Source organism: Drosophila tropicalis, unplaced genomic scaffold, assembly GCF_018151085.1.
Source record: "Drosophila tropicalis isolate 14030-0801.00 unplaced genomic scaffold, ASM1815108v1 contig_904, whole genome shotgun sequence".
Lineage (NCBI taxonomy): Eukaryota > Metazoa > Arthropoda > Insecta > Diptera > Drosophilidae > Drosophila > Drosophila tropicalis.
Window position 1 is genome coordinate 5,777 of NW_027173404.1, and position 21,476 is coordinate 27,252.

At 42.9% G+C, this 21,476-nt stretch overlaps 2 protein-coding genes across 2 annotated transcripts; both read left to right on the top strand.

Moving 5' to 3' along the window:
* The first annotated feature begins 2,617 nt into the window (after nt 1-2,617).
* LOC137586116 (uncharacterized) lies at nt 2,618-5,493 on the top strand. Its single transcript, XM_068302123.1, has 4 exons — nt 2,618-3,340; nt 3,435-4,284; nt 4,354-4,489; nt 4,821-5,493. The coding sequence occupies exons 1-4, from the start codon at nt 2,618-2,620 to the stop codon at nt 5,491-5,493; spliced, it is 2,382 nt and encodes a 793-aa protein (XP_068158224.1).
* Nucleotides 5,494-12,260: 6,767 nt separating this feature from the next.
* LOC137586118 (antifreeze protein Maxi-like) lies at nt 12,261-15,460 on the top strand. The gene is made up of 2 exons (XM_068302124.1): nt 12,261-12,716; nt 15,014-15,460. Exons 1-2 carry the CDS (start codon nt 12,261-12,263, stop codon nt 15,458-15,460), a joined length of 903 nt encoding a protein of 300 aa, XP_068158225.1.
* Nucleotides 15,461-21,476: the final 6,016 nt, after the last annotated feature.

The following is a 21,476-nucleotide window of genomic DNA, read 5'->3' on the forward strand; positions in this document are numbered from 1 at the left end:
GCTAAATGCAACAGCAGCATAGATCGGACAAACTGGTGTTTTAAGTGTGGACAGACAGGCCATAAGTCAGCGACATGCAACGAATCCCCAAATTGTTTTAACTGCGCAGCGATAGATCGACCTGTGGCAAAAACCCACTGCTCATCCAGTCTTCGCAACGAAACAACTGTTTTGTGCGGTCAAAAATTAGATGATGTATGGCTCTACAGTTGTTATTTGTTGCCGGCGATTTTAATGCTTGGTCTGAGGAATGGGGGAGCACCTTTACAAACGCGAAAGGCCGCGCTGTAATCGAAGCATTCTACAGCTCTGATCTGGTAGTGTTGAACACAGGCAGCGAGTTCACATTTAACAGAGCGGGCTACGGCACTGTCATCGACGTGACCTTCACCAGCAGGCAAATTTTTAACACGGCTAAGTGTTAAAAATGGAGCTTTGCAGCCATTATACAGCCAGCGACCATACAGCAATCATGTGCACTATTGGCGACAGTCCAGCAGCAGCTGCAGTTACACCGGACAAACCAAAAATGTACAGGGTGGACACACTTAATCCGGAAACATTTGCATCGACATTATGCTTTCCAACCATGGTAGGAGATGCTAATGATCTATCTAGGAAATTAATGGCCGCCATCACTGCAGCATGCGACAGCAGCATGGCCGTACGCAAGAGCCATAGCAGGCACAAAAGGTCTGTTTACTGGTGAAATGCTGGAATTGCTGAGGCCAGGAATAGATGCCTGAGGGCGAGGCGATGTTACCAGAGAGCCCGAGGACAAGGAAACTTCACCAGCCTGCAGCAAGAATATGCTGATCGCCGCAGATTACTCAACAGGCTAATCGAGGATAGCAAGCGTAAGTGCTTTTTGGATCTGTGCAACGAGGCTGAAACTGACATCTGGGGTATGGCATACAAGATAGCCATGAAAAAGCTTGAGGCGATAAAGCCAGCAGCACCGTTAGAACAACATATGGAGCATATCGTTAAGACGCTGTTCCCAAGTACGTCAACGGTATTGCCAAGGAACGACAGTCCCACATTAAGCGAATACAACCCGGTAACTACAGAGGAGGTGCTATTGGCAGCAGGGCACCTGCAAGACAACAAAGCCCCTGGCCCCGATGCAATTCCTAACAAAGCAATTAAGCTAGCTGCCCGCTTGCAGCCGGAAAAATTTGCAGATGTATTCTCCAAATGTCTCAAAGAGTGCACCTTTCCCGAAATTTGGAAAAAGCAGAACAAGCCGCTTGAAGATCCGTCTGGCTACCGACCACTTTGCATGCTTGACGCATCTCACAGGCTGAAGACCTTTCGCCCATGCAAATTGGATTCAGAAAGGCCAAATCCACGCTGGATGCACTATCGACAGTAGTCGACATAGCGGAGAAGGCGATTGAAGGGCAACGGTGGAAAGGTGGCGGGAAAAAATACTGCCTTATAACCACACTCGACTTGGCGATTCCAAGTACCGGAGAACCTCATATTCCCCAAAGAGGATTACTCCAATTTAAATTACGACACTCAAATGGAGTACGATCCTATGAAATCAGTAAGGCTCAGTACTTGCTGTGGAACGCCATGTATGTGGCATACTGCGCATAAATATGGGGATGCAGAAAACGTACAGAAGAGGACTTGACTCTACATACCGTCTTTGCGCTCTGCGTGTTTGCCGTGGCTTCCGGACCATTTCCTATGACGCGGCGCTAGTCATTGCAGGGATGACACCGCTTGACATACTGGCGAAAGAGGCTCAAATGATCTTCCAGCAACGGCAAGGACAAGTATGGACCCCCACGACAAGGCGAACAAAATGGCGAAAGAAGCCAGCCTGGCAGAATGGCAGCATCGATGGGCAGGCTCAACAAAAGGTCGGTGGACCTACAAGCTGATACGCGATATAAATGCTTGGATAAACAGGCGTCATGGCGAAGTCACCTTTGAGCTTACGCAGTTCCTTAGTGGTCATGGCTGTGTTGAGGAACCAATTGTCATTTGACTTGCATTGCTATACGCAGCAAAGCAAAGACTCATGAATGATCTTGCACATCTCACAATGCTTTTGTTTTTGTATTTTCTCTTAAGTTTTCTAGAATATACTGGCGACAGTCTGGTATGCTCTGTCTCTGTCACTCTTTATAAACCTATATGACCTACGTAGTTGCTTAAGAATTGAAAATTTAGTAATAAGCAAGCAAACGAACGATCAAGACGTGTTCTAGCAGTGGCAGACACAGTTCAACAAAATTGAAGTAAAAATAAAGTTAAGTTCTTATGAGATATTAAACACAGTGGTTTATTGTTCATCATAATTTGGTCCTTCGAGCCGGATCGTTGCGCATTGTTTGTTTGTTACTCATTGCTTAATAATTTGTTGCAACGTGGTTGCAATTAATTGTTAACCTCAAAGTTAGTAGTCGATAGTTCTGGCCTACTATCGAATAGACAATCGCGTGCTTATTGGAAAAAGCGCGGACAAACGGTGGCGCCACTCGCCTATTGGTATCTGTTATCGATATAATCGACGAGATCGTGAGGGAACACATCTCTGGAAAAAGACGCGTCTTGAAATTTTTGGTCCACACAAGCAGTGGAGATTTCTTGGTACTTCATCATGGAGGAAATGAAAACATTCATAAAGGCCAGAGGAAGATTGAAGACAACCATTACCCGCATATATGGATATGCAGAGAATCCTGCACAGGATGCCGACGTCTTCGCAATTGACACCAAATTGGAAACTTTGTCCAATGCGTGGAACGAGTTCGTGAAGTCTGGCGACGAATTGGCCAAATACGACAAACTAGAGGGTTATGTGGACCCTACCGAAGACTTCGGGATATACGAGGAGAAATATGAAATAGCAAATGCCCGCCTTAATGCTTTACGAGCTGCCTTGGCTCCGTCTGGCAAGTTGGAAGAAATCGGCGCGGCTGGTAACGATGGTTCGCTCTTCCAAGGAATTCTGCAACAAATGCAGAATCAACAGCAACAACTACAACTCCAGATGCAACGTCAAATGGAACACCAGCAACGGCAAATGGAGCAGCAGCAACTATTGGTTGAGAGATTGCTCTCGCCACAGCAATCTTCGTCTTCGTCAGGCTCACAGTCGGTTGCAACAGCGGCACCAAGAGATTGTGAGTTACCAAAAATCAACATCAAGCCCTTCGGTGGAGATTACAAGGAATGGCATGCCTTTAAAGACCTGTTTGAGAGTACCATTCACGGAAAGACAACTTTAACGAATATCCAAAAGTTTCATCACCTTAAGTCATGCGTCATAGGAGAAGCAGCGATACTCATCCAGCATCTGCCCGTAGTGGATGCAAATTACGTCACTGCATGGAAATCATTGAGTGATCGATATGAAAAGCCCCGTTACTTGGTGAATTTACTGATGGACACAATCACCGCATTGCCAAAAGCAGTTGGGCAAAACTCATCATCGCTGCGCTCTGACTTGCGGAGCCAGTGATGTTATTCGGGCTTTAGACGCTTCTGGACAAACGGGCCGTGACTGTTGGCTCATATACTTGCTCATCAACAAGGTTGATGAGGCTACCCGACGTGAATGGATCGACAAAAGCCAAGATATCGAAAATCCTACCATTGAAGAGTTGCTCAAGTTTTTGGACTCACGATGCGATCGCCTTGAGCTCAGTCAAGTTATCGATCATGTAGCGAGCAAACCGAGGGATGAAAAGGGAAAAAGGCAAGCACGCACCATGCTTGCCATTACAGGTAATTGTATGAAATGTCATAGTACTGAGCACATACTGTCGGCTTGTCCTCAATTCCAGAGCTTGACTGTCAAGCAACGTTACACCTTTGCGAAGGAGAAACATATGTGTTTTAATTGTTTGAGAACTGGACATGGAGTAAGCGCTTGTGGCTCGAAGTCTTCTTGCAAGTATTGCAAGCGCCGCCATCATTCTATGCTGCATTCTGAAGGCCATTCTACACAGCAAAATAGCTCAGAGCAGCACCAAGGCAACTCAGGCCAGGTTTCTGAGGAGTCACCAGCGGCATCAGCGATAGCAATGATGAATGTTACCAGACCCAGTAAGCCAAATGGCCAACGAAGAAGCACTCTACCTACTGCATTGGTACACGTCCGAAATTCTCAAGGAGCCTTGCTGACGTGCCGTATTTTATTGGATAGCGCCTCAGACTTGTCATTCATTTCGGAACGGTGCGTACAGACGTTGGGGCTTGCACGTTCGCCATTTCGAGTTGTCATATCGGGCATCTCAGACGTCAAGGCGGGAATAACCAGAGGTTTGTGCTCTCTCCAGAAGATGTCTCGTGTGTCGAGTCATTGCATCGATATTAAAGCTCACATTTTAGGAAAGATCACCTCACCATTGGCACGTGAAAACATTGATGCTTCATCACTGTCGGTATTTAAGGGATACCAAATGGCTGACCCTGACTTCAGAACTAACGCCTCAATCGACATTTTGCTGGGCAATGATTGCATTTGGTTAGTTCTCACCGGAGAGAAGTTATGCGATGGTCAAGGGCAACCTATTGCAGTTAACACCATATTTGGATGGGTAATCACATCGGTATGAAGTCTTGAAGTGTAAGATTGCAAACATCATCTACGTCATTGCTGACTACGGTTAATATAGATGGACTACTGCAAAGATTTTGGGAACTAGAGGAAGTTCCATCACACACAACTGTAAACAAAGAGGATGAAAAGGTCGAAACGCACTTCCGGCGTACCCACAACCGCAACTCGAATGGAAGATACATAGTCGATTTGCCCTTCAAGGAACAAAACCCACAATTTGCGGATACATTTCAAGGAGCGAGATCGCGCTTTCTCGCAGTCGATCGTCGTCTAATGAGGACTCCAGCTTGAAGTTAAAATATACTCAGTTTATGAGAGAGTATATCCAGCTGGGTCACATGAAACAAGTAGCTGCAGACGAAGACACAAACGTATGTAAGAAGTCATTCTATTTGCCACACCATCCAGTCATAGGCGCCAAGCTGCGGGTGGTGTTCGATGGATCATTTCAAGATCGGGATGGACGATCTCTTAACGACGCACTTCACATTGGCCCATGTATACAAAGCAACCTCTTCAACGTTTGTCTGCGTTTTCGAATGCACAGATTCGTATTTTCTGCGGACATCGTCAAAATGTTCAGACAGATTTTAGTGGCCCCTGAACATCAGAATTTTCAACGAATCCTTTGGAGAGAAGACCCTGAGGAACCATTGAAGCATTACAAGTTGACCACAGTCACCTATGGCACGGCATGTGCACCGTTTCTGGCAGTTAGAGTGCTGGAACAACTGGCAACTGATCACGAATACGAGTTTCCAAGGGTGGCGAGGATACTTTTTGATGATTTCTACGTCGATGACGTACTGACAGGAGCCATGAACGAACAAGAACTGCTCGACATTAAGGAAGAGCTGATACTCCTTATGTCACGGGCACAATTGGAGCTAAGATGGGTCCAATGTTGAGCAACGAGGGAAATGAAATCGATTTCTCAAAGATGGCAGCAAAGGTTCTTGGGCTGCATTGGCGTCCTGGAGAAGACGTCCTAACATATAAGGTTTCATTATCGGAACATATGACTTGTACGAAGCGACAAGTGCTATCTGACACGGCACGCATCTTTGACCCACTCGGCATTTTGGCGCCAGTGGTGATCAAGTTTAAAATTCTGCTCCAAGAATTATGGCTGCTTAATCTGGATTGGGACTCGGAACTGCCAACGAAGCAAGCGCACTTATGGCAAACATTCAGAAAGGACATTTTCACGTTAAGGAACTTGAAGATACCACGATTTGGTAGACAATCAACCCGATGATCGAACTCCATGGATTTTCAGATGCTTCGTTAAAGGCTTACTCTGCTGTCATTTACAACCGTGTGACACACCTAGATGGAAGCATCGGAGTGGCACTCATTGCAGCAAAAACAAGAGTTTCACCATTAAAGCAGAAATCGTTGCCACGGTTGGAACTTTGCGGAGCTCTTCTATTAGCTCGTTTATTCCAAGCAGTAAGGTCTGGTCTGCGCCAGAAGGATGTTAAGATACACGCATGGACCGATTCTACAATCGTTTTGTCATGGCTTTCGCATCAACCCTGTAAACTTAAAACATTTGAGACCATACCACGTAGCGCTTGGAGACATGTCAGCACTAAAGAGAATCCTGCGGATTGTGCATCACGAGGGATGCTAGCGAGTGACTTAATTAACTTTGATCTATGGTGGAAGGGACCATCTTGGCTGCACGACTGTACACTATACTCAGAGACAATGAATAGACCACCAACTTGCTGCTCAATTCTCAAGCCAGCAGCAGAACTTGAGTTCAAAACCAAAATCTTGACAACCATTTCCAAGGATATTGAGGATTCCCCATTTGAGGTACTACTCGGAAGGACATCATCTTGGATCAGACTGGTTCGAGTGGTCGCATATGTATTCCGCTTCGTTCATCGAATCAAATCAAGCAAGTCTAAATATTCAGGACCTCTAAAGTTCGATGAAGTTACCAGAGCAAGGAAGTTTTGCCTACGACAGGCACAAAATCAATTCAATGACGATAGACAGCTGCTTTTGAGGAAAGCAATCTGTGGAGCGACGATCAATTTTAAGCAAACTATCTCCCTTCGATGACGAAAATGGAATTGTACGTGTGGGTGGACGTTTGGAAAGGTCGCCAAGCATCCAGTAGTTTTGCCGAAACAACATCGCCTTGTGGAATTGCTGCTGAAACATGAGCATAAGGTCAATCTTCATCCAGGAGTTTCAGCAATGTTTGTAATAATTCGCCAGAAATATTGGATCATTGGCGCACGAAACCTTATTCGACGTATCACACATGAGTGTTTAAACTGTTTTAGACAGCGCCATCACACAGCAAATCAGTTTATGGCCAATTTACCGGCTGTTCGAGTGCGACAAGCCTTTCCATTTGAGCATACTGGATGCGATTATGCTGGACCTATCTTGTTGAAGGTTCACAAGGGACGAAACCCCAGGAAGGAAAAGGGCTACATTTGCCTGTTTGTATGTATGGTTACTTCAGCTCTTCATCTGGAGCTGGCCACTGATCTCAGCACCGACACATTCTTGGCGGCATTAAAACGTTTTATGGCTCGTCGTGGGAAGTGCTCCCAAATGTATAGCGATATGCACTAGACGAAATGGTACAGCTTCTCGCTTCACGCGAGCACAATGATGTCATTTCAAAAGCCCTTGCGGATCAAGGCATCAAATGGAATTTTATTCCTCCATATTCACCACACTGGGGTGGTAAGTGGGAGTCGGCAGTACGCTCGGTTAAGCTGCATTTGCGACGTGTAATAGGAACCAACGTCCTCACCTTTGAACAGATGCACACACTGCTCTCGCAATAGAATCTGTCGTTAATTCGCGACCATTGTGCACAGCATCGGATACTGAAATTGTCTACCTGTCACCGGCACATTTCTTAATTGGCAGAACATATACAGCAGTTCCTGAAGACGGCTATTTGCAGATTCCGACCAATCGATTGAGCTACTGGCAGAATATTCAAGCAATGCTTTCAAGGATTTTGGAAGCGTTGGCATCAAGAATACTTGACATCGCTACAACAGCGCCCGAAATGGACCACCTAGTTACCAAACATTGCGATCGGTAAACTTGTACTGGCCTCGTCAGAGCGGTTCAGGTTCTCACCAAATCAGCAGAAGTCACTCGCCCTATCACAAAGATTGCAGCCCTACCGGGTTCAGAAACGTAGTTTCAGGGGGGTTCGGGATGTTGAGGAACCAATTGTCATTTGACTTGCATTGCTATACGCAGCAAAGCAAAGACTCATGAATGATCTTGCACATCTCACAATGCTTTTGTTTTTGTATTTTCTCTTAAGTTTTCTAGAATATACTGGCGTCAGTCTGGTATGCTCTGTCTCTGTCACTCTTTATAAACCTATATGACCTACGTAGTTGCGTAAGAATTGAAAATTTAGCAGTGGCAGACACAGTTCAACAAAATTGAATTAAAAATAAAGTTAAGTTCTTATGAGATATTAAACACAGTGGTTTATTGTTCATCAGGCTGTTATAGGACATATCTGCACCGTTTTGGACACAAAACCAGTAATGAATGCACATGGTGCCAAGATGTGGCGGAATCACCGGAACACATCATATTCGAGTGCCCAAGGTTCCAGGAAGAGCGACGGAATCTGAAATGAGAGAGACCCCCACAGTCGCCAATTTGACAAAAAACATGATGAGAACAAAACGGTCATGATCAGCAGTTTGCAACTATGCATTAGTGACTATGAGCAAGCTAAGGTTTTGGAACGTAGAGCGACAACAGGCGTTCGATGCACTCAAGACACGTCTCACCACTGCCCCTGTCCTAGCTTGTCCAGATTTCGCTGTAAAGTTTTGCTTACAGACTGATGCCAGCGATGTTGGCCTCGGCGCGATGCTCACTCAGAGTATCGACGGTACAGAAAGAGTCATTGCGTACGCTAGTCGACGTCTCTTGAAGGCGGAAGAAAACTACTCGACTACGTAGAAAGAATGCCTAGCGATAGTCTGGGCCATCAGGAAAAATCTTTGTTTTTTGGAAGGTTTTTTCTTCGGCGTAAACCCCACCCTTTACCTCCCAAAAAGCTAAACACAATAAAAAAAACCCCCCGGGGGGGGGGGGGGGGGGGGGGGGGGGGAAAAAAAAAAAAAGGTGAAGGAAATATAAAAAAAGGGAAACTAAAAAAAATTGGGGATGCCTTATCTCCCCAACCTTTTGATTTACTTCACCGGGCACAACAAAAAAAAAACGGGGGGAAAAAGGGGGGAAAAAAAGGGGCCGGAACAACCCGAACCCCCCCCCTTTTCTAATTTTAAAATTAAAAAAAACAAAAAATAAAATAAACCAACACCCCCCCCCCCCCCCCACCAAACCACAAAACCCAAACAAAACACCCCCCCCCACCACAAAAACAAAAAAAAAAAAAAAAAAAAAAAAATTTAAGGGGGGCCGCCTGGGAAAAAAAAAAAAAAAAAAAACACCTCCTCCCCCCCTCCCACTTTGAGCAAGTGAAACCAGCGGTCAAAATGCTCACCCGTCACCCCTCACCCCCCGTTATCGGGCCTTTGCCGCGTTCCAAGCAAGGTAATACGATGTTACTTGTTTTCTTGGATTTATATAGTAAATGGGTCGAGATGGTACCACTTCGTAAGGCCACTGCAGCCGCTTTGGAGAAGGCATTCCGGGAAAGGATCTGGGCCTGATTCGGCAATCCTCGTACCCTCGTGAGCGATAACGGTACCCAGTTCACTAGCAAACTTTTCAAAAACTTCTGCAAAACGTCCGGAATTATACTCCAGCATACCGCCCCCTATTCTCCACAGCAGAATCCCACCGAGCTCGAAAATCGAACCATCAAACCCATGATTGCACAATACCTGGAGAATGGGCAAAACACTTGGGATCAATGGCTTCCAGAAATAACACTAGCGATCAACTCAAGCGTCAACGACACCACCGGATTCACTCCAGCCTACATCATATTAGGGCGGGAACCCCGTATGCCCGGCGCCCTTTATGACCAAGTAACGGATGTCGCCGGTAACGAACCCCTTAGCCCTGAAGAGCGCACCCGACGAATGGATGATATTTTCAAGCTCGTACATGGGAATCAACTGAACGCGACCCAGAATCAAAAGAAATAATACGACCTGAGGCGACGCGACTGGCGTCCAAACATCGTGAGCATGGTCATGCTCAAGCAACATGTGCTGTCTAATGCCAAGGGTTCAATGCCAATGTATAAAATAATCAAGTTTCTTTCCAGCAACGTCGTTAGACTACAAGAAACCCAGGGGCGTGAACGACGTACCGCCGGTCTGGCTGACTTAAAGGCTTTCAATAGTGGCGACAGCGAACCACCAGAACTTGGTCCTTCTGACGACATCGGCCTCGATACACCGCGTTCCCACGGCCCGCACGAGGCCACTGATTAAAGATCTTTCAAGGGGGACCACTTGTTGGTGGGTGCGCTGCACAACGTCCCCCTCCATTCTAAAGAGGGGTTCTTCGCGCCGATGCTAGGCAAGAATTGTCTAAAACCATTGTATCTTAGTTCTAATCATAGCATTTTTGTAAACCGCACTCATAGGGCCCCGTTAGTACACTCAGAATGCAGGGTAGGTTTATCGCACTTTATATTTCACAGTATGTCACAGCAAGGAGAAGACGACGGCGATCGCGCGGCAGATATAGCCCGGATCGTCGAAGAAATGATAGCCGTATGGGAAGGGAACTCGGCCCTGTCATGCCCGTCCCTCCCACAGGCGATAGTGCACCGGAAGACCCTGTCCGGCTTTGCCGCGTAGAGTTGGCACCGACAGACATCCCTACCCAACGATTCTCCCCGACCGGGGCGCGCCGTGTTCCTGTCGGTGGTCAACCTCCTCCTTGGCACAAGATATTGGACCCTCGGACTCCGGCCCCATTCATATAGAGGAACCGACGATATCCACCGACCCGGTGGGGCAAGCCTGCCCGGAAGAGACGATCGTCTCGGCCGCAGCTACGTTCTTTGGGTCAGTCCCGGTGCCCGTGTGCCCCCAGATATGGCACTCGGACAATATCGACAAAATATGGTCACACCCCCGCTTCACCAAACGGAGCCCCTCGTCTGGCCGGCAGAGTGAGTTTTCCGGGAGGAGATGTTCGTCCTGCCGTACCCAGGGCTGGACCCTGTGAAGTACTCGAGTCACATTTCCATTGCGGCTTAAACTACGCCCATGTGGGGCCCCTCTGTATATTTCTTAGATTAAGTTAGGTTGAGCCCCCCAAATTTGTGGGATTTTCGCTCACAAGAATTAAATTTAATATTATGTTATTTATTTATTTGGTAAGTTATTATATTTAAGAAAGATTACAAAATTGGTTTCTAACAAATTTAAGTGATTTGATGAAATGCTCTTGCTTCGTCTACACACACACGTCGTTCCTCGTTCCTCGTTCGTCGTTCTCTACTCTCTCCTCGTTTTCGCCGTTGCCACATCGCTTTCTCTGCTCTTCTTGCTACCTCGTCGATCAGCTGCTCTAGGATAGGTCGGGCCTTACAGCGCTACCATACCATCACAACATTTATCCAACGAATTGACCTCGAGCCGGCAAAGCATGTCATATATAATTAAAAGATCGCTAAAATCAACAATAACAATGTTATGCTTATATCATTAAAGCTCATTTACTTATTTCGAATATTTGTATCAGATTAAATCATAGTCTATTAAAATTTATAAAGTCTTTTTATTGATTAGTTGTCTGTGCTTAGTTGTCTATCCCCGCTTAACACATTGTAATATCTTCAACATTAAAGTTTTCTTTCAAGATAATCAGCTGCGATATATTTTCAATCTATTCTATTGGCTTGTTAGATTTGATATAAGTTGGCGTGCTGGACTACAAAGTATTCAAGGAAAGCCTAAAATTCAACTCCGCAGTTTTTATACCCTTGAAAAAAGGGTATATTAATTTTGGTCAGAAGTGTGCAACGCATAGAACGAAGCATCTCCGACGACGACACATGTCCGTCCGACACCTCCTAGACCGTAAGAGCTACGGAGCTGAAATTTCGCACGTATATACTGCAGGGGTTGGATATCTCGGATTCAGCCGGATCGAACCACTATATCATATAGCTCCCATACAAACGCCAAAGTCACGAACAGTGACTTTTCTCAATAACTTCGTTATTTTCTGTGCTATTATCGTGAAACTTAATATTAGGGAGTTTATTATAAACTACTGTGCCAAATTTAATCAAGATCGGGTGACTATATCATATAGCTCCCATAGGAACGATCGCTCGCAAACAGTGACTTTTTTAAATAACTTCGTTACTGTAAAATGTCATTTATTTAAGTTCTCTTCGATTAATTTTTGCTATCTACCATATATCGCGGTCAGTATTTCTACGTCTCTATTGTTTGTTAGTATTAAGTCGCCTATGGAAAATATCGGTATCGGCCTGGTGCCGCACTGAAAGTTTTCGCTCTCTTCTTTCGGTGCCGTTCAAACAAGACAGACGCACTAGATGGAAAACTTAAAAATTAAATCTTTGTCATCAACACTAATCACTATCATTTTTATAAAATAAATAGGACTTTATAACTCAGAAGTGGGATTTTTAACCGAATGGATACATATTTCGGGACAAGGCAGGCCACACGCTCCGCGTCTAAGGTGGCCGCCTCCACTTATGTCGCACCCACTGCTGTGCCTGCCATTGCCATTGTGGCCGCCGCTGCTGTGCCCGCTGCTCACCTGCCCACCTGTGCCTGCCGCTGCAGTACCGGTTGCCACTATGCCGTCCGCTGCTGTAGCCGCTGCTGACGCGCCCACCGCTGTGCCTGGCGCCGCAGTATCTGTTGCCACTGTGCCGGCCGCTGATGACGTGCCCACTGCTGTGCCGGCCGCGGCCGTCATACCCACTGGTGCATACCTATTTCCGCTTACCCGCTGCCGCCGCTACCACTGCTGTGCCTGCTGCTGCAGCCGTGCCCCCACCGCTGTACCCGCTGCCGCCATACCCGCTGCCGCCGTACCCACTGCTGTGCCTGCCACTACAGCCGTGCCCACCACCGCTGTGCCCGCCGCCTCCGCACCCGTCGCTGTAATGGCTGCTGTGCCAGCCGCTGCCATGTCTGCCGCTACTGTGCACGTTGCACAGTTGGGCCTCTGCTCGGATAGCGTTGCAAAAATACGTTTTTTCATGATCGCGTTTGGCAAAAATGATATACGCAATCGATAGGAAATACTTCAGAGATTATGAATCCGAAAAATTTTTGAAATCGGTTGAGATTCATGGGTGCTAGAGGCGCCCAAAGTTGAGACAAAGTGAAAAGGAAAAAATGATAATTTTAAAAAAAAATCGCAACTTTAAAACTGAATATTGGGCGATTTCAACAATCGATCTTGGATATTTTGGTTTTATCTGAAAAGTATGATAATTATATTTAATAATTACTTAAATAGTTATTTTTTGAACTTTGATGGAATAAAACTAGCAAGACTCAACGAGTATCAATACCGGACTACATACTAGGTAGGTGAAATATTTACCTATCAGATGTATATAGTCCCAATATGCGGAGACCTGCGACAGCGATGCGTAAGCCATAAAACTAAGGCAACCTCGGCTAAAAAATGCGCTGCAGGTATAAGGAAGAAGAAGAGCGCATGCGTATTGGCCTGTAGCTTCTTTGTATTTAAATGATAACATTGCATAATGCTGTTTTGCAAATACTACCTGTTTACCTTTCTACAATGATAAATTGTTAATTAATTAATTCCTCGGTCAGGAGAAACAAAAACGGATAAAACATCTTGTGAGGATATTCAGAGCAGGAAGGAGATTATACAAGCTGAATTCTCTCGCAAGCTGTGACTGAAAGTTGACTGCCCAAAGTACGGATACGGAAATACGAATGTTGGAAATACTTCAAGAAGATTTTTTGAAAATTATGAAGTGACATCTTTTATAACAGGTGTTAGTCAAGGGATCATTAAAAGGTTGGCTGTTATCTTGAATATTATAAATTGCAAGGAAACGGTAAATGGTGAAAAATTTGCCGAATATACTTCAAAGACTGCTCATCTTTTGAGTAAATTGTATCCGCAAAAAAAGCTTACCCCAACGGTACATAGGATTTTGGCTCACGGAAAGGATTTAATAGAATATCAGTGTTTACCACTTGGAGAGCTATCCGAAGAAGCACAGGAATGTAAAAACAAGGACTACAAAAGGTTCAGATGCACTAATACATTAAAAACTTATCGTGTTAGACAAAATGAAGACCTTTTTAACATGCTAGCAGCCTCTTCGGACCCATTTATTGCATCACTGAGACACGTGCGATCACGAAAGTATTTGGAAAATAGCAACTATAGTCCCGAAATGTTGAGTTTATTAGATACTGATGTAAATATTGAAAATTATTTTGAAGAAAATCAGCCATCAATAGCAAATTTTCAAAATTAACCTAAAAAAAAAAAAAAAAAAATTTTTTTTTTTTTTTTGTAATTATGTTAAAAAATCAAATTAAAACATAAAAAAATGTTACATAGTCGTCTAAAACAATAAAAAAATCCATTTGTGATTGAAAAAAACCGGGTTTCGATCCATTTTTAAAGGAAAAACATGCTTGGAAATATTTTCTGACTTTGACCTTGAATATTACAGCACCACGAACACCTAGCACTTTTGACAAACATTCATTTTGAAGCTTAAGGTATTCTTTATTATATGCTTTTTATACCCTTGCAGAGGGTATTATAAATTGGTCGATGTTTGTAACGCACGAAGGGACGTTTCGACCCTAAAGTATTATATTCTTGATCGCATGAGAAGCTGTCGTATAGCCATGTCCGTCTGTCCGTTGTCCGTCTGTCCGTCTGTCCGTCGGTGTACGCGTTTTACTCAGCCATCTTAAGAGCTATCGGGATGAAATTTTTTTTTTACGGGTGAGATAAAGTTGAAATCTTTGGGATCGGACTACTTATCATATAGCTCTGGACAAAATTTTTGCAAAATTGGGTATCCCCATGAAATTTACCAATATAATGAATTTGATATAAAATCTCAGATCCCAAATTTGACCCTGATCGGATAAATAGAACACAAGTTACGTCTATATAAATCGGTTCATCGCTGCCGGCGCTCTGCTTGCTGCCTACTACGTCATCATCAATCACGGCACATGCATACCGCGCAACGCTACTAAACTGTATGTGTTGCGTGTCTTGGGAATGAGGGGAGAAGAACAATTGTACATAGTTGGGTATTGTTTTGTTTGTATATTAATGAATTGGTTGCAAACAATTTTGAACATGTGAAATTATTATTGTCAGGACTGCAGGGTTTACTTCGGTGCCGAATTTATTCTTTGATATTTTTTTTTGAAATCGCTTAATTGGTTTAGACGCTTTGATTTTTGCAATGCTAAATGCCAGAAGGCCCCACTGTGCGTTGCTGCCATGTTCGCCGCTGCCATGTCCGACGCTGCTGTGCCCGCAGCTGCAGTACCTGTTGCCCCTGTGCCCGCCGCACCCGCCTCTGCTGTGTCCGCCGATGCAATGCCTGCTATTGCTGTGCCAGCTGCTGCAGTACCTGTTGGCGCTGTGCCCGCCGCTGCTGTACCCGCCTCTGCCGCACCCACCTCTGCTGTGGCCGCCGCTGCAGTACCCTCAGCTTACATATCCACCGCTTCCAGGCTAGCCGCTGCAAGACCAGCTGCTGCTGTGCCCGCTGCTGCTGTACCCGCCGCTTCCATGCCGGCCCCTGCAGTCCCGCTGCTGTCTCGGCTGCCGCCTCCGAGTGTACGGCTGCCCGGCTCACTGTACAGTCGGTGGCGATTCGAGCCACTGGTACATCCGTTATTACTCCTGCTCTTCATCTGACAACTGGCCAGTGATGTTATTGTTTACCCCCTTGTTAGCCACTGGGATCGAGGTCGATCCTTCGTCAGTACGGCCGAGTTGTAAGATGTCATTTATTTAAGTTCTGTTCGATTAATTTTTGCTATCTACCATATATCGCGGTCAGTATTTCTAAGTCTCGATTGTTAGTATTTAAGTATCCTTTGTTAGTACTAAGTCACCTATGGCAAATATCGGCCTGGTGCCTCACTGAAAGTTTTCGCTCTCTTCTTCCGCCAACGAAGAAAAAAATACATCTTATTGTTCAGAAAATAAATAGGTGTTTACATTACATTTAAACATTTGTTATTTTAATGTATCTGTTAATGACTGTGACGAATTTAATGAAGATCGGGTGCCTATATCATACATTCTTCATGATTTATTTTTACTTTCAAGAAATTGTGGATTAATTACTAAAAATACTGATTTCAATTCTTGTCCGTCAATTACGAATGGTTGTTTGATTGAACCCATGGCTTTGACCGCGTCGCTACTACCAATCCCGATTAATAATATGTTGCACTCACATTACTTTGGCTGTTGTATTCTTTTTATAAGTCGTTTCGGACATAAGATTGTATTTACTTCCAGTGTCAATCAAAGCATTTATCTTTAAACGGTCGATTATTATCTCTTTATACATACGTGAGATTGATGTGTTTAGTTTTCGTGTATTACTCACTTTGCGTTTTTCCGGTTTCTTGGGACACTCTGCCAATTTGGCCAAATATGTTGCATTCAAAACCCTTTTTAACTTGGTTTTTACTTTCACAAGAAGCGGCTGTACCTTTGCATTGGGTGGGAGTTACGTTCACTTTTCTGGATTTTTTTGTTAAATCATAGAACATTTTTTTTTTATCACTCTTAGATTTCTCTCGCATTATTTCGGCGGATTTAAATTTGTCTTTGAAGTCTTTTAACGTCAACGTTGACTTGTCCCTACCAAAGTCTCCAATACCATTAATAACATACTGAATCAATGCAGATTCTTCGATACTTCCTCGTTCATCAGGAAGAAATATTCTTGGAAATTTTCGTTTTTCCCCATTTTCCGATAAGCCCTAATTTCCTGGCATACGAAAAGATGTCGCAGAACCGGAACGAGAACCAGAAAGCGATTCAGAACGATAGTTAGTGTCTTGTGGCACCGGTAGTTGAGAAACAATTCCTTCGGGAGTAGGCGACAGTGCTCTAGACTGTGGTTTTACATCTAATTTCTTGTCCCCGGCACTAAATTGGGCTTCGATTTTGGCAAGTCGACTCAATACCTCAGGATGATGATCGTCCCTTGAGGCGAACTCGCGGAAACGATTTCTTATGTCCTCCACTATTCTCTATTCCGAACTCGTCACAAAGGACTTCCAACACGGCTTTGCTACGATGGTTTATCCAATGAACGCCCATTGCTAGTATATTAGTAAGGACTCAGGGTCGTAATATAAGCGATAAGCAGCCAAAGGATATCGGAGTTCGCCCAGTAGGCTACGCGATACTAGGTAAAGATGGCTATGGTAAACCGATAGACTATGACATGGATGTGCAAGTTGACCAATGCGTATATATATTTTATTTAATTTTTAATAAATTCTGCCGGGGAGGGGTCAGAAAATATTAAAATATATATGTTTGTTCAAAGAAAAGTAAGTAATGGTGACGCGTAAATGAGAATTATCGCCTCGAGGGAAACTTTCGAGGTGGTTTTCGGTTTAAATATTTTGAACAAAATCTTTGCAATGGTTCGAATATATAAGAAAGATCTTGCCTGTAGATAGATTAGATACGGTTTGGGAAAATCCTTGAATATAGAATATAGTTATTGGAGAAGTGATTAAATCTCCCTCGATGTTTCCCAAAGAAAATAAGCGCTTACTCCGATTAATGTTTAGAATATACTTGGGAAAGTAATGGTCCTTGCTGCCGAATTTCCTGATGTCCTTTGCATTAATCTCCTTGGGTGCTGCGGTATCCTTGAAGCTTAGTTCACCTTAGCGGTGAATGTCCTTGTCCTATGTCCTTGTTGATCCTTCCGTTGTGAATCCTTGTATTGAATGGTAGTCCTATTGATGATCCAAAGCAATTTTTTTTCCTCGATGTTATCTTGCTGTTCCAAACACTGACTGCCTCTTGCAGTACACATGCTTGCGCTTATATGGCCCCTTGTGCTTTACTCTTCTGTCTCTTTCACTCTGCTGCTGCTGCTTTGGGTAAGAGAGAGGCACCTGCTTTCTCTGAGGCACCTAGACTCGTTCTATCTGCTTCTGGTAACTTTAGCTCTTTTTCTCTGTTGTAAAAAAAAGCAATGGCAAACAGTTTCATTTTCGGTTGAGAATACGCGACGCGATTTAATCCTTGAGGGCTAATAATTTGCTGCTGCTGCTGCTGTTGGGCTCTCGAGCCCCGTTGAGATGAATTTTTTGTATGCGTCTCCAGATGTCTAGCCTTTTATATGTCTTGCAGCTGCCAACGACTGCGCTGTCGGTACGCATTACAAAACAATTTAAAAGTAAATGAAATAAAACTTGACTCTCCTGCTGCTGCTGCGACTGAGACTGCGCAAGCTACCAACAACATAAACAATACCGTCCACAAGACGCGAAAAAGTCTGCCGACTCTCACACACACACAGAAAGCTAAGGCAGACGTCGCAGCACATGAATCTAGAAAACAACAATTGCAAACGGGTATAACAACAAAATAAAGTCAACTTGTTTGTTAAGTGAATTTGTTCACTTCGTTTGTGGCTGCCTTTTTTTGGCAGCGTCGCCATCCGAGTCGGCGTCGTCGTCTTCGTTGTGTTGTAACTTGTACTTGGACTTGGCCATCACACACACACACATCAACTGTAAACAATTGGCATCATTGGCTAGGCCTCCTTCTTCCTCTGTTACCCGGGTCCAGCAATGTAGTGAGTAAGCACAAATAGGTCATTTATATTTGCCCTTTTCGCCATAGCCCCAATAGTTTAGTATTTATCACTTTGATATTTGCACTTAATTTGCCTTTCAGTGGTTAGTTGAATGATTTACCTGATACGAATGCTAAATGGGATCATATGTATATATATATATATAAGAGATATTTCCATTGACGTAACATAACTGGATGGAAACAGTTTTTTACCATAGAGCTTTTTTAAATTTTGTCTACTTTTTATACCCTTGCAGAGGGTATTATAAAATTGATCAGATGTTTGTAGCGCACAGAAGGAGACGTTTCCGACCCCATTAAGTATATATATTCTTGATCAGCGTGAGAAGCTGAGTTGATATAGCCATATCCGTCTGTCCGTCCGTCTGTGCGTACGCGTTTTACTCAGCCGTTAAGCCGTTAAGAGCTATCGGGCTGAAATTTTTTTCGGGGGTTTTTATTACCCGGCAAAAATAAAGTATGAAAACCATAAGGATCGCACCACTATATCATATAGCTCTAGAACTACAAGAAACATTTTCAAAAAAATCCAGTATGCTATGAAATTTACATATGTGATAATATGAGAGTAAAATTGTTTTGTTTGTATATTGATGAATTGATGATTGATTGATGAATTGCAGAAAACAAATTTTGAACATGTAAAATTATTATTACCAAGGACTGCAAGGGTATACAAACTAGGATTTTTTAGATTGTAGAACCACTTGCCTACTGTTTGGGTAGTTCAATTTCGAATTTATCTACGACAGAAATAATTACAAAAACTTGAGATCTAAGAATGCCTGGGTTTGGTGAAATTTTGAAAATCTTTCTGGTAACAAACACACAGTTCAAGTAATATTCCAAACAATCAAAAAAAAAAATTTTTTTGAAAATAACTATTGGCGGAAATCTGCAAAGAAGAAGCTACAGATGATGCTGATATCAAAGTGAACAATTTCGGATGCCGATTTGAAATGGCTGATCTCGAGAATTTTGGTTCCGTGTAGAAAAAGAAGTCTTTTTAGGTTTTAAAGATGATGCTGATGTGAATTCGTCAGAAATTATCTCATTTTTGGTTAAAAAGAGTCTTTGGAAAGTGGAGATCCGGCTTCAGATAGGTATGTGTAGGATAAATTCGATATAAATGAATATTACAAATTTTGCAAACTTAGCCAAAAAGTGGCAATAAATCAAGGCGCATCAGACTCGTTGCGCGAAGCTTGCAGTTTGGTCAGATGCGAGATAAAGCCCAGAGCTCCATCGTCTGAAGTGGAAAATGAAATCACAATGTGTCAGGAAAATGTAAAACCACCATAAAAAAACATTTTGCCTGAAAACAGGCAATATGTAATTGTTGTAACAGCCGCCTGTACGGATCGAAATTATTGCCACTTGCTCCGAAAATTTTTTCCGCGGTTTGCGGACTATGGGAAAGTGCGACGTCTGACGTTCAACAAAAAAACCCCAGTCCTGGTATTCGCTGGAAGGCTCTACATTGCAGCTGCCGATGACAACACGATGGAATAGGTATTACAAACCCTTTGCTCTTTGGAGAGTTTTGAGGCAGTTGGACTAATTGATTTTTTGGCGCCTATCACAGGCTATAGCGGTGATTCCACAAGTCCACTATTATTTCGAATAAATATTCGACCTTCTAGAAAAACAAAATATTAGCTTGGATACCGACAAGTGGGCTGTGTTAAGCAAGGATGAATTAGATCCATGTGTGAAAAAAATATAACCAAAATTTGTCGAAATGATGAAGTTACTATTTGGATGGACGCTGCAAGTGTCGAGTTTATAAGGAGCAGATGTCATCGTTTGAAGTTCCATTTCTTTAAAATAACATTTCAGTTTTGTCCACAAACTGGGCAAGCAATCAAATAATATATTTTAATTAAATATAGTATTACTATATAATTCTATTACTGTTTTGACCATAGTTGCTGCAAGTAAAGAGAAATAATATATTTTGATATAAAATTATAAATATTTTTTTAACTGTATACAAATTCTGAAATAAAAGTGGAACCCTGTTCGAAAATATAGTGTATTTTGTATTTTGGCGTGGCATTGTTCTGGCGATGAGCTAAATCAGGTTTGATTGGAATTTATCTTCAATTACTATCATCCGCTATGCCTTCGAATTTTCTCTGTCACATTGTGGATTGTAAGAAGAAAAAAAAAACGTAAAAAAACCTATAAAATCGAAACAATTTTTTTTTTTTTTTATTTTTGGCAGCAACAAAATTTGTATCTTTATTATTCCTACAGCTTGTTAAAGGCAGCCCATTCAAAAAAAAAAAAAAAAAAAGAAACAATATAAATATCATGTTTAAAATTTGTTAATTTCTTTTTCCCAAAAAAAAAAAAAAGAAAAAAAAATTAAAAAATATATGGATATATTTCCGGAAAACAGGCCGTTTGAGGAGGTGGTATCTTCTTCAGATTGTGCGAAGGATTGTTGCCATCTTCTTGAAGATTTCTTCGGCATTTTCCATGATTCTAGAAGTTTGCATACCTCTCATTTAATAAAGAGGCTCCCGTAACGGAGTTCAATGGACGACTGTTCGTGGCAGCCGCTGATGAAGATACAATGGATAAAATAGTATTTTAAGTTAACGTAGTAAAATATGAATACATGTGAGACTATTGTTTGGGTTTTTTTAACATATTTTAAAATGTCAAAAATTAACATAATCGTAATGTAGAACTACAAATAACCAAGGACAATTCCTGTAGATTCAGTAAAGAAATGCCGAAATGGCAAACCTTTTTGCCAAATAATAATGGAAACCGCATACACAAACACATACATTCTATACATAGAAGTAGAATATTTGAATTGATTTTCATGATAGCAGCGGCTAAATTGCTCTAACAGTCCTTTGCCGATTTTTAGTGTATTAATGATGTAGTGGTCCGTTGTTTATTTAAATTCTAATCTTGGCTACTGTTTCAATTCTGGTGGGGGTATTGGTGGGAGAGTGCGAACCACTCGCATCGTGCCGCATCGTCAATGCCGATTACTTTTTTTTTAAATTTTATTTTGAATGTTTGCGTCATCGCTGCTGTCTCTGCT